This window comes from Scatophagus argus, chromosome 24 (assembly GCF_020382885.2).
Source record: "Scatophagus argus isolate fScaArg1 chromosome 24, fScaArg1.pri, whole genome shotgun sequence".
Taxonomy (NCBI): domain Eukaryota; kingdom Metazoa; phylum Chordata; class Actinopteri; family Scatophagidae; genus Scatophagus; species Scatophagus argus.
In genome coordinates, this window is record NC_058516.1 from 9,534,075 (window position 1) to 9,548,032 (window position 13,958).

Genomic DNA, 13,958 nt, shown 5'->3' on the forward strand with positions numbered 1-13,958 from the left:
CAAAATGTCAGAAAACAACAAGAAATATTTACTCAGGGTCTTTAAATGTCTTATTTTGTCGTGCCAAGACTCAAAAAATATTCCATTTCCATTAACATAACAGCAAAAAGTGTCTCACCCTCAAACTAGATAAGCTGAGACAAGCAAATGTTTGGCTTTTCATTGCACTGAAAAGAAATCACTCAAATTTATCAATTACCAAAGCCGATGAACTTTCTGACAACTAATGCTTTCAGCTCTAAATGCAATACAAATTGACAGAGTTGAACAGAGCTGAAACAATCTGGGTGTCGATTCATTAAAACTGATTAATCACCCATCCAGGAACAACGCCAGAACTGTGAGGATTTGCTGCTTCTGTTTTCTGTCATTGTACAGGTGGACTGGTGGGACAAAACAAGTTATCTGAAGACGTCAAGTTGAATTCTGGGAAATAATGACACGACATGTTAGAGGAAAATAAATCAATTAACTAAAAATAATGATAATAAATTAACTTAGAATTTCTAGTTGCAGCCCTAACTGAATGAAGGATAATTACTGCAAACAAATACTGAATATTTATTTGGATGAGTTTAACTACTATTATCAGCTAAACTTATACACAACTCAACTGGTCAAGACAGATTGGGGTCTGCCTTCTAAAAGACAGTTTTTCCTCGCCACTGTCGCCAGGCGCTTGCTCATGGGGGCTTTGTTGGATCTCTCTGTACTAAAAATTAAAACAAAGAGTTTGGTCTAGACCTGTTGTAATTGGAAAGTATCATGAGACAACTTTTGCTGTGATTTGGCGCTATATAAATAAACCGAATTGAATTACACTTCACGTCAGTTAATGGACCGCTTCCATCATCAAAGATTGCAATCTGTATCCCACAGTATAAGTAACCTCTATGCAGAACATACCACAGATGAGCATATTATTCCCAAGCTATTTCATCCCAGCATTCCCAGACTTCTCTGGTCTCCTAACACCCAACTGCCACTCCTTACATAAACAAAAGACCGAAATAGAGGCCTCTCTACGAGCCCCCTCTCCCGCCCCACGGCCCCGACAACAGATAAAACATGGGACATATTTGAGAGCTGGCCTGATTGGGTATGGGCATTCCCCCTTCTGACTCTTCAGGACAACACTGCAGTGATACTGCTCTGCTGGTCACTGTAGCAACTGTACCGGGAAACACACACACATCAGTATAGTGGACAGACCTTCATGGCTGCAGAAGGAAGACACATCTAGACTCACACCAGACTCAGACACACATGTGAGCACCCCCACCATCATCTTAGCCAGTGCATTCCATAGTCAATTGAAAATGTATGGATTATGACAATAAAAGCCTTGCAGGCTTAGAGGCCCTCTCTTTTCACAGGGACACTTTACAATGACTTTAATCCTCCCCACTTTGATCCGAGGGGTTGCCACGACAAAAACAACAAGCTGACATTATGGCTGACAGCTCCCTGTGTACTAGCTGGTAGTGCTACTGATGAAAACTGAGAAGAGCGTTCTGTGTGTGCCCCGCTAAGCTGAATAGCCAATCGGAGTGACTTCTCTCCGAAAAAGATTCAGCACGCATTCAGGGCCCCCAAAGGGCCGACTAGTGCCTACAGTGCAGGACACCCTGCAAAAACCACAGCGGCAGTAACTAATCAATTAAACATTTCTTAGTCGAGCGAGACTCTAACAACATTCTAGTCAATCAATTGTCAATGACTCAACCATGCATGCTGGTTTTCTGTGTGTGTGTATGAGAAAAGGAGGAGTGTCTAATTTTCCAGAAAGGATTGGAAACCGTAAGCACAATGTTACTGCATGAATCACCATATTGTCCGTCGCTCAAACCCCAAAGAGAAAGTCAACACTGATTCATCCCCCCCACACACACACACTTCTTCTCTTTTCTATCATGACAGGAACCAGTGCTGCTTAAAGTCGCCTGGTCCACACCCAGGACCGAGTGTAAACACTGCACCTGCAACAACTGCCCATAACAATTTTCTAGGACCGGTTTGTATGTTTGTGTTTCCTAAAGCTGGGCCAATCAGATTGTGTCTCTTCACCAACCCTCCTCTATTAGCACCATAGCTCACTCTGAAATGAATTATATTTTGAGACAAAGCTTAAATCCAAGGATATCGTCACAGAGAGGCCATCCAGACATTAGTGTGATACACCTGACTCACCAACAATACCATTAATCTCTCCTTTTGGCTGCCAATACACCAAAGCTTTTAATTCTTACAATTCTACAGTTGACAGTACCTAGATAAATGTGTGTAAACATATGACAGCCTAACAAGAATGTCTGCTTACATTGGGTTTATTGATGATTTAAAGATATGTGGTTTGGAACAAATACCAGGAAGTGAGAATATGATTGGGAAAAAGAGTTTTATTGCCATGATTTCTGCTGTGGGAACCTGAAGAACTGATGGACATACAAACCCACAGCATCACCCAACTTCTGGGTGGAGACAGGGTTAATCTAGACCACTAAATTATTGCATGTTCATACCGCAAAACAACTGGGTTACACAACATTAGCGTGTGAGTAATGAGGTGAGTGCCTGGATTACAAACAAGTTTCTTGACGGGACTTTATCCTCCCTCCAAATCCATTGTTATTGGGGAAAACAAGGAAACGCTCAGCTGTTCCTTTGAGGTTGACACTGTACTTCACAACTAATTACAAATGCTGGGAAAATGCACAAATGAAACAGACAACTTTTTGGAAAGTTGCATTTGGAAAAATGATGCTGCCAAGTCTGCTCAACAGATCCCACAAATCTACTATTAACTTGGTTATTCCTGGAAGGACTGGCAAATAAAATCACAGAGCGCACCAAAGTCAACATCAGACTTGGCATATTCTTCAGCAGTGTATTCTCAATATGACTATCAATTGAACATTTTAAATAGTTTTTAAACATTGTTATCTAATTTTCTGTAAGATACCAAGACACAAGAAAACCCCTCACAACAGAGGCTGAAACTAGCTGTCACTTTTGGCATTAAAAAAAAAAATGTAAAAGGATAAATCACTTTTAAAAATTATCTGCGGCTGTTTGCAGTCTTGACCAAGTTTCTTAATGCTGATTGTTATGTATTCTTCATTCAATCAGAGATTTGTTTCCCACAGTCTAAAGGATATGGCGGATTTTGGAGGTCAATACTGTACTGATATCTGAGTTTTCAAACGATTCAATAGTATGACAAAGATGCGTAGAGTGAGGGGCATTTTGCAGTAAATAAAATAAACTCGTTTTTTTTCTTGAAAAACAAATGAAGAAAGGACACTCCCCAAGGGCTCTGTAATACGCTCCTGCCCTCAGTTTGAACACGGATCTGGCGCTCCTAAGCTTTGGTAGGGAGGGACTGATTTCTACAACAGCTACACTAGAATTAACTACAGATATTGGTGACCACTTGCGGCTCTTTGAGCCATAAATTACACCCTTCTCAATCATGAGGATATTTTATCATTGAGCGGAACAGCACACAATATGTAGCATTCAATGACTGACTTAAGGAAAGAAATGCAGCATCTGATATCTTGAATTTGCACAATAAATTCAGTGTCACCATCGACTTTTGAAATACGGCATAATGTGATGAAGGCGAACTGAGTAAACAGTAAGTAAACAGGCTAACAAACTAACTAACTCTCCTCATATATATGGTTTCTGGTTATCTCAATTTAAAGCATTTGGCAACGCGTTCCATGAAGAAGGATGAGCGCGATTAAAGACCCTTACTGGTTCATTCCAGTCAGATCTCGGCAACAGTTATCAAAAGCAAATCTTGTCGATGGAAACATTTACCCGTTTTACTTTCATTGCTAATATTGATTATTTTTACAATTAACTGATATATTTTTCGTTATAGACAACTTAAATAATTAATCAAAAATAAAACTGTCGAGGATTAAACTTTTTGGACAACTGACTGCTGTTTCAGCGCTTGTCCTGCGGTTGGGCCCCTGTTATACAGACCCTTGGAACAGGCATAGGTTGATCACAAGAGGGCTGCGGTTAGGCCCTGAAGGGCCCCCTTGAAGCTGCCAGCTAGGCGTGGCTGTGGAGGGGTTATCTGAGGCACCGAGCTATCACTCAGCCCTCCCTGGCCTCCATCTCCACTCCTCCCATCGCAGCTCCTCTTAACCATGGCCAGATGTGCTGCTGGCCTCTCTCCAGCTCAGCACTAAACCACTGACTGACTTATTGCCTTTAGAGCCAGAGACATTAAGTTAAAATCTACCCTAAAACAAAATACACTATTCTATGAGGGCTCAATTAACAGTGCTGTGAGAGGAAAACCTCACTCAGCGGTAGAAACTCGATAAGAGAGACTCTAACAGACTGCTCGATTAAGCTGAGTGTTGACATATATATAGTGTGTATAATCTCAACTTTCCTTTTAAATGGCATTATTTCATGAGCATGTATAACCCACATACTGTGCCAGTTAAAGCAGGTGCTGTCACAACAGCCGTGTTTCCGCCCAAAGTACTCGGAACTCCTCGTCTCGGGAATGGAATGGCGGATGCAGGTTTTCAGAAATGGTGGCTGAAATAAAATGCCGCCAGTACTCGATCAATTACCAAGTATTAAGTCCAAGCAGGGAATTTTTGGACAGTTAAATGGCTTAATTTAGACCCTGATCCTTGTGAGTTCCTCCAAATGTACCTGGTCCTTGAGGGAAGTTCCTGCAAAAGTTTCTTCATTACACCATATGATTTTTAGTGTATAAACTAAAACTTCAAGAATACCGTTAGGAAACCAATGATTCATGTTTTAGGGTGGATTTTCACTTTACAGTAGTGAGCAGTGACCGCTATTGTTAGTGTTCTGCCCACAGAGTTGGTGTGGACAAAGGGGAGAGTAATGTTTCCCATACACAAGGCTCGTATCTGCATCCTGATTGACCAGAACACAAAGAACCTCACTTTCCTTACTCCTCTCACATTAATATAACATCAATCACACTCAGCAACTTTTTCAAAACTGGCTTTCTAACCAGGTCAAACTACTTTTGCTCACCAACAAGACTCTTGGTTCAGGCTGCCGTTGTGCAACACGGCGCTGAAAAGGAGCGACATGCTTTCTAACCGGCCGCGTAGGTGCAAAACAAACTTGGTTGATGTTAATAGCTCACACAGCGAGAGAGGGAGTGTACTGCTGCTGAGTGCTATGGTTCAGTTCCTAGAAAGGTCACTGGTGAGAGTGTGTGAGTGTGAATGTGTGTGCGTGTGTGTGGAGTGGTGTGTTAGCTGGTAGCTCTGTGGTAATGAGGGGGGGATGACCCTCCCTCGAAGATCTGAGGTGACATTTGAACTAGCAGAACGAGTGGGTGGGTGGACAGGAGGTGATAAACAGGCAGGTCAAAACCTCCATCTAGCTTGGTAAGCAGATGCAGCTACACAAGACGGATGGAGCCAAACCTTCCACAACACACATCCAGATGAACGCTGGAGGAAGAAATGATCAGCATCAGTTAGCGACGGCACGTGACACCCAGGGCTGTGCCTCGCCCCGTGCCTCTCCATGCTCTTATTGCTGCTGCAGACCAGCACACTGACCCAGTTCACACACGCACAAACTTAGCCCTGGTGCCTCTGCTCCCGCACTGCCCAGACAAGTAAGGATAGCGGGGACACAGAAAGAGACAGAGATGAGACTGGACGGATAATAAAAGACAGAGCGTGAGTAGAAGGATGATGGGGGAAGGTGGGAAAAAGAATGGACGAAACCAAAGGGGAAGAGCCAGCACAAGCAGGTTTGATAGAAAACAGGGATCAGTCACTTCCTCAGATTGCATTTAAACATATAATTGTTTTCTAAAGCTGATGTTGGAAATAGGTGAAAAAGTGAGACATCTTTATTTCCTTCCCATCTCTGTCGAGAGATGCACTGACATGCGCTATACCAAACAGGTGCTGACATGGAGACCAATGACAACATCGCAGTGGTTGATTTTTGACGTTCTTAACCTCGGCCTCTCTTTCAAACTCAACGCTAAAAGACATTCAAGCACTGTTTGACAAAGACGGATGAGACGGTAACTTCAACGCACGTCATATCTTCAGGCAGGAAAAGAGATGAGAATTAGCGTGTCCACACCACAGCTGATCAGAGCTGGAGTTGATAAATGCTTATGCTACTTAATGTGGGAATGAACGCTGATTGTAACCTTTCCCGCTAACAACAAAAGCCAGATGTTGGTGTCATTTTTTTTTCCAAGTTTGAAAGTCTCAAATAGGAGGTTGGTTGATGTGGCTGCAAGTCCATTGATCACAGTGCGGTAGCTGGCTGCTGTGAGAGATCAAAGATGCATTGTGGAGCCTTTCCTCATTTCTGATCAGGACTTTAAATATTTCAACATCGCTTAAAGAGATTAAAAGTAAAACTCCAGCCAGCAGCCAAATGTGGTAAATCACGGCTGTAATTGATAATATGTCTTCTTCACTTGCTAGTTTGCAGGTTTTTAAGCAGAGAAGGTGGGATTCATACCGTGGGAAAACATACTCAGCCCTGGTGTGATGCCATTAAACTAGGGGATGAGCAGTTGTTTCGGAAAAGGCTTTTAACCGCATGTGGTAGGGATGGGAGAAAGTTGAGCGGGGCTTAAAGAGAAGGAAAATTTACTCTTGAGGTAATCCCATCCCTCGATTTGCAATGAGGTGCTTCCACCATGACATGATGGGATCTATTTGTCCCAGCGCATTAGCACATTAAAACACGACTTTTCTTCGGGAAACGTGATCTTGAAGAGAAAAGAGCTGTCAAGTAGAGGCCCTGAGGAAAGACAGGCAAGAGACTGTCTCGTCTGCCAGCGCCTTTGTGTCTCATCTCAACACCACTCTGGTAATGAGGTGGCTCAATGAGCTGCACACACAGACAGTGGGATGAACACACACACACGGACAGACGGACACAGAGAGTTTTGTTCAGGCACCGCGGCCGGTCAGGGGACGTTGCGGGACTTGTGACACCCATTAGGGAGAGGGTCACTGCGGGGGAATGGGGCACAAAAGAGATGAATAGTGTGTTGGCCAATGAGTGGAGGATGCATGCGTGCCGGCGTGCGTGTACATCCGATATTCACCAGTTTAACCTGAGCCTGAAATGCATCACACATGCCTTTCATCCATTAAAAACAATCACGTACTTGCTCGCCTGTGTGTTAACAGCGTGTGGAAAAAAGGAACGAGTGTGAGAGAGTGAGTGTGGGACAATACGAGACCCTGGCCCCTGCTGCAGCGTGGGTGACACATTCAACATCCCCCGCTTCTGACCTAAAAGCTACACAGCCAATCAGCAACCAGGCTCCCAGGACCTTTACCAATGAGTCTTATACAAGAGTCATTCATTAGGCAAGCAAGGCAAGCCCTCCACTGCTACAAGGTCCAGCAATGGTATCTAATCCACTGCTCTGCAAAGACCAAATCATTAATATGAGCATTTATTTAAATTAATTTGACCGGCAAAATAGTCAACATTCCTGCATATTAAAGAATCCCGCTGGATCTGACAAGTATGATTTGTTTTAAATGAAAACTAGTGTTGATTTTGGGAGTAGTTATGGCATTTTTATTGAGTTGGTCAGTGCAGATCAAGTATTGGAACATTAAAGCTATGCCAAAATCTTGGAATTCATTTCATGTAGAAACAAAACCGTTGATATGAAGTAGGTGAGACATGAAACAAGACTTTTGGTGGTGTTTCGGTGTTACTAATGGGTGTGCTGTGTCGAAGTTTGACACACACACACACACACACACACACACACAAGTCCAGAGATTATGGTGCATTCAAGTGCACCTTTTAAACTGAATCATGTCCCATTCATTTGCACACAGGCAACTTTTAAAATTCTATAAAAATCAAATCAAATTGTTAGAAAATCAGACCAAAATATCCTTACACAACAGATCCCTGTGCGCAGTGGACTTCTTCCATGTACCAATAAACTAGACCGGTGAGTCAAAACGTTAATTTTAGCCTCTGTGCTCCCACAATGCCCAACACTTCCTCTTCATTTCCATACAACAGAAATAAAGAAACCTCATTTCTGTTATATACAGTTATCTGATTTACTCTTACTCTCAACTTTGATGATTTGATGATTGAGTTTATTGCCAACTGTAAAATATCTGCCAAATAAAAACACACAATCCTTGCAAAAATAAATGCATATTAGCCAATGCACTGATCCAGTATGAGTATCAACAAACTGCTGGAAATGGCCCTGTCTGTTGCAGGACTGAGGCTGGTTACCCCACAGGCAGTGGCACAGGGGTCGAGGAGGAGACAACCTCCCATCCCTTCTATGGTGTGCTGATGCACCTACATGGCATCTGAAGGGCAACATGGAGTACGGCTCACTTGCTTGCTGACTGCATTAAGATTCCATCATGTTCTATAAAACCCACAAACCTGCATTTCTTAATTATCGAACAAACACTCAAAGCGCCTTGCTGCTCTGATCGCCACTGCCCTTAGGTAAGCACTAGCCTCGCCCAGCGCCATATGGCACTGATAGGCATTTAACAGATTGCACAAGAGGTTCTGCTCCCTCCTCTGCAGCAACCCACACCCTTTGTGTCCGTCAGCCATCGCTAGGCCCCCTGAGGATGGAGCTTCTTGCCCTGAGGGCAGAGGCGAGGCTGCTCCTAAGGTTGGGGGAAGAAAACGAAGGAAGCGGATGCAGAACTGTGCTGTTGAGCTATACAAGGATAGAATAAGCTACTGTGGAAGAAATCTGTCTTATCACTGGATGTCGGAGCACGTGCACTGAAAAAAAAAAACATGAATCATCTTTCCATTTGGTGCTTGTGCTTTGGTGAGTAATGGCCGTGCTGGTGACTGCACCAAATACAGTCAATTCATCGTGGATTTTAAACAATTCTGTAAATGCAAATGAAACACAGGGACATACTGGTATGAAAAGATACCGACAGACACAGCCTTGGCACACCTCACGGACGCATAGCAGTCAAAAAGGCAGGTCAGCAGGGGCTCTGGTGCCTCAGGCCTGACTATATATGGCCTTTGTGTAGAGCAGAGGGAAATCTTCCCTGCATACCTCCCACAATTTGAGGAATTGTATCTTTTCTATCATTACTCTCCCTTTTTTTTTTTTTTTTTTTTTTTTTTTAAGATTCCTATATCCATAGCGAGGCACCTGAGATAGAGTGCAGAGCCAGCTGGGTCAGTGCCAGCTGATAACGAGAGAGGGAGGCAGAAAAACTCAGAGAGAATCTCTTTGTGCAGTGCGAGAGCAGCAGTGCTTTCACAGTGTGGATATGAATGTATCATTTTACAATAACTACTGATGTGAGACCAGCTGTATGAGGCAAACATATACAGTGTAATGCTCACGGTGAACTGTTGTTTCCGCCAAACATGGAGGCCAAAGTATCAACACAGATCATCAGTGGGTTTACAGCACTGTTCTTATGAGTCATTTTAGCTGAACATTGCAGAATACGACTACAGAAGCCACGTGATGGTTTTACGTTTGGTTTTCAAAAATTCAGAGAACTCAAAAACACATTCCTGTGACTGCAATTTACTGGGGAAAAAAAAAGCAAAATAATGCTGTTAAAAATGCTGGTATAAGTTCCAATAAATTCTCTTTACGGCTTATTTTTCAGCACAAGTATATGATGACAATACCTTTAAAACTGATGAATCACTTACAGTGATGGTACTGTAACACAAGTGTGCTCAATCTGAACACAGATCCCAGCTCTCATTCCAACCAGCCGGCTGGCAAGAGCAAAATTAAGTGATTTTAAAAAGGGGGGATTTTCAGCCATACAGTAATTTTCATTATGGCCGTCAGTCAGAATGTGCTGTGCTGTGTTTTCAGAAGTTGACTGTAATCTGGCACCTCTCCAGGGGTGACGGCTGCCCTCTTGGCAAGAGAGTGCAGCTGAACAGCCAGAAGCACAGCACGGCCACAGGAACCTTGACATGGCTTCTCAGGTCTTAGAGCTAACAGCTCAGTTCTTTAATATTCTGGGTAAAGCTGCAAAGTGGCGCAACCCAGCAGAGATGCACAAATAGTTTTTAGGCTGGGATCTGAACGTAGGCAAGCAGCTATAGATAAATGTTGCTAATAGTTAAATGTTGTCAGACATCCAGTTTCAGTTAATTCTGCTTTCGATAGCTTGAAACCAGTAGCTAACTAACTGAGTGAGCAGTACACCAGACTACATGTCCAAGTCTGCACTGGTGAAGAGGCTGTGACACGCCTTGTGAGGGCTGTTCAGCAGTCGTCGGTCGAAGATAACTTGTCTTCATCAACTAGCTTGACTCGTACCTCATCATCCTCCTCCTCCTCCTGACAGTGTTTTTCAATGCATAAAGTCACAGTAGCTCTACATGCCATAACGTACTAAACCAGCAATCCCGAGACATCGTGGCCAGGTGCTTGTTCTTAATGTGGTCCAAAATAGTGTCAGTGCCACTACTAAGAGTAATACTACTATAGACCAGCAACATGTAACTGGTCAACATTACTCATAAGAGGTTAACTGATCAAGAGTTGACATCCCCAAGAGGAATCTATGGTTTTCCACAGATTTCAACAAAAGAAGGTAAGGTTCACCTGTGCTTTGTCCGATAACATACAGTTTAACAAGGTAAAAATTAGGATTTAAATTAGGGACTATATGTTCATAGGATAAGTGAACAAGACTGCTGCTCTGACCAGACATTCAAAACAAGAGAAATGTCTCATTACACAACCTCTGCGTGACCGTTTGTAAATCCTTTTTAAACAGGCACAAACGCATTGGGGTATTAGTCACGGAAAAAACTTGCAAAACAAACATATGATCATCGGAAAGTCTTTGTGAAAAACAATAACACTATACGTCGTCTGAGGTTAACTGACGGGTACGTTATGATCGGCTTATCAGCAAAAGGTCAACGGAAACAAGGAGTGAATGCAAAAAAGTGCACTTATGCACTTGACAATTGTTGTGAAAACTAACTTTAAATTCAATATATATCCATATCAGACATTCTGCTCCCTTTTGACTCCCTTAAATGACAAAAAAAGCCAAAGGGAAATGCCTCAAAGGAATCAAATGTCACCACAAATCAAAGAGTAAAGAAGCTTGGTCACATTGTGTTATCTAAAAAGGGCCTAGCAGTCTGTGACCAAGTGCTTGACAAAGCAGAAAAGGCCTCAGAGGGGAGAAGAAACTCCACCCAGTTTTCAGTTGGGGGGCTGTTGTGATTATTCAGTCAGTTTGGCGTTTGAAACCCCGCAGACAAACTCCTCCTTTCTGTGGATCCGACTGACTGGCGGACTGAGAGACGCAAAGAGTGTGGAGACAAACTCAGCTTTGTGAGAGTGGTGGGCAGGTTCTGTCTGGAACTGGACAGCTGCTCTTCTACCAGTTGCAGCCACCCACCCCCTCCCTCCACCACTACCACACTCCCACTGCACATGCTCACAGGCCACATGCTCATTCAGCTGGTTAACATGACTGTCAATGCACTGATGGAAAGGCAGCGACTGCAGCACTGGGCCACACTAAGCTATGACTTCACTACAGACAGTTTGTGCTTATCTCATTCTGGCTGTTTACCACCGTGTCTTTGTGTCAACTGCAGGCTAATCTGACAGGCCCCTCTCTCTTGTACGAGCTCCATTCCCACACAGCAGCGCTCGCAAATAGAATTAGCATTGGACACTGAATGGAGCGAGAGATTAAAAAGGGACAAAAAGAGGGAGAAGCAGTAAGTCTCCGTCCCATAAGTCTGCCTCAAAGCCATCTGGAGGGAAGATAGCATGCGAGTGTCACACTTCCTAATGACAATCATCCACTCCTTCTCCATGCAAGGCACATGGCTGATTTCAGGTGGGGTGATCATACGAGCACATGCACGCATGATGGGTTCGCTCGTGGGGGTTGAGGCAAGCAGGCAGAGAGGGAGGAGATCCTGGAAGTTCACTTCACCAGGGGATTGAATGCAGGTCACTGGAGCACTGAGAGCTGTCAGAATTAAATACTCAGCTTAGCTTGCTGCTTAAATTGATGCATTTTTTCACTCTGTTCTTACTAGTCTATTAACAGTCTATGCCCTAGCAAACTGGATGTCTACTTATCCTATAGGTGTGTGCTTAAATGTCATTAAGGAGTGTAGCAGCAGGCAACAAAATGGAGCCTCTGCTGACTAGCAAGCTGCAGCAATAACACAAGCAGGTCCATTACAACATTAGGCTCAAGTGGATGTCTCTCCAGTCCAAGGCCATCCCTCCTTTAAACATATTGACCACATCTATGACTTTATACCCAAGCTCCCACCGTCTTTCACTCCCTCCTTGGCGATGTCTTTCAACAGCCGCAATGTTAATTTTCAACGGAGAAATGTGACACCAAGAGCAGATGGCCCAGAGATGTGGGATTCCCATCCACTGAAGTGGAAAAGTCCTGATTTAAACAGGATATGAAATTAGGTTTTTGTTTAAAAAAAAAAAAAAAAAGGAAAGAAGAAGAAGAAGCTGCAGACAGAGATGAGGTCAGTGGGACTGTGACACATATTGTTTCTCCATCCTCCTCACCTACTTTACAATAAGGCAGGTGATGTAAGATCAGCGACGCATCAGACTGCAAACTGTCTGATTCACTCTTTACACACACCTCCCAGCTGAATTAATGAGAACACCAGAATGATACCAAAACAATCTACTATAAATCAAAGCTAACATTACATCCGTTTCCTTAATCCCTAGTGACAGCAGCATCTTCAACACTGATCTTTTTAATGTCACTTCTTTTGTTCCCAGGCTTGATAAGAGAGAAAAAAAAACATTGACTATCCTGAGCATTCACTGGGAAAACAGGACAGGCTATGCACTGCGCCTCCAACCAACCTTGTATACTTGTCCATAGGTGCCATTTCCAACCACCTCCACCAATTCAAATATCCCAGCTGGATCCTGTAAAGAAAAAGGCAGGAAAAACGATTGGAGTGGAAATAAAAAGCAACGTTAACATTAGTCTTTTGTGAACAACATTGACCAGTGGTGAGCCAGCTGTTGCGCCCTGGTCTTCCCTACATGCCAAATGCATCTCGAACAAAGGAAAACCAGACACTGGCAACACCTCGCTGTGGATCAGCGGTCATTTTCAACTCAGATCTAACAAGAAGGGACACTGGAGAACGGGATAAAACTTGCTAATGCTCGTCAGGCGTGGGTTTTTTCGAGCAACCTAAGATAAAATGTAGCAAAACAGCAAATTAAAAAGAAGGATCGGATCGACAGCACTCACCCGCAATGAAGCCAAGTCTATGTCTACTAGACTTTTAGCTGGAGAGTCGTTCGCCATCTTTCAAATAAAAGCCGATCTTTCCTTTGCGTCAACAAAAAATAACTGCCGCTGTATCATTTGCGGGCACTTCGGCGGATGAATCAAACAGAGGCCGTCGCGTATTCCTCTCTGTGGGATCTGCTTCTTAGCAGTAAATGCTGGGATCTCGCTACTCCATGTTGAGGTGGCAGCAGCGGGCTCCCTGTCCGCTCTCTCCCAGTTTGTGCCACTGGTGTCAAACCATACTGAAAACGTCCACTTCCGCCGAGAAATTTCAACATAAAAGCTTCACCGATACGTCTCTTTCATTGTTGGCGACCAAAATGCACTGAGAGAGAATTACATTGAAAGACGAATCGACTGTGAATTTAATTCATATAGTAATGGTTATTCTTTTTCAAATGACGTCAGCTCATATTCAGAGCCAGAGAGAAATTACACTCAATTAAAAGTATATACAGTAAGTAATCAGCGATATGTGCTTAAATTAAAACATTCACAGTGTGCATTATCGCTATTTTCAGAATGTTGTGTGCATTATATAACTGGATTACAATTAATGATGTATTAACAGTTAAGCATCATGGTGAGGCCATTTTAACTGCTTTAAATATAAAT

The 13,958-nt window shown here is 43.2% G+C and overlaps 1 protein-coding gene across 13 annotated transcripts in view; it reads right to left on the reverse strand.

Annotated features, from left to right (window-relative positions):
* LOC124055396 (mitogen-activated protein kinase kinase kinase kinase 4-like) overlaps positions 1-13,575 on the reverse strand; it is a 36,035-nt gene extending 22,460 nt beyond the window's left edge. For all 13 annotated transcript variants that reach the window (XM_046382206.1, XM_046382205.1, XM_046382201.1 and 10 more), the window contains exons 1-2: positions 13,302-13,575; positions 12,902-12,967 (exon numbers count right to left, since the gene is read on the reverse strand). In XM_046382206.1, the coding sequence (XP_046238162.1) occupies positions 12,902-12,967; positions 13,302-13,358 (123 nt within the window). In that variant the 5' untranslated portion in view covers positions 13,359-13,575. The remainder of the gene's footprint in view (positions 1-12,901; positions 12,968-13,301) is intronic.
* Between the last annotated feature and the right edge of the window lie 383 nt (positions 13,576-13,958).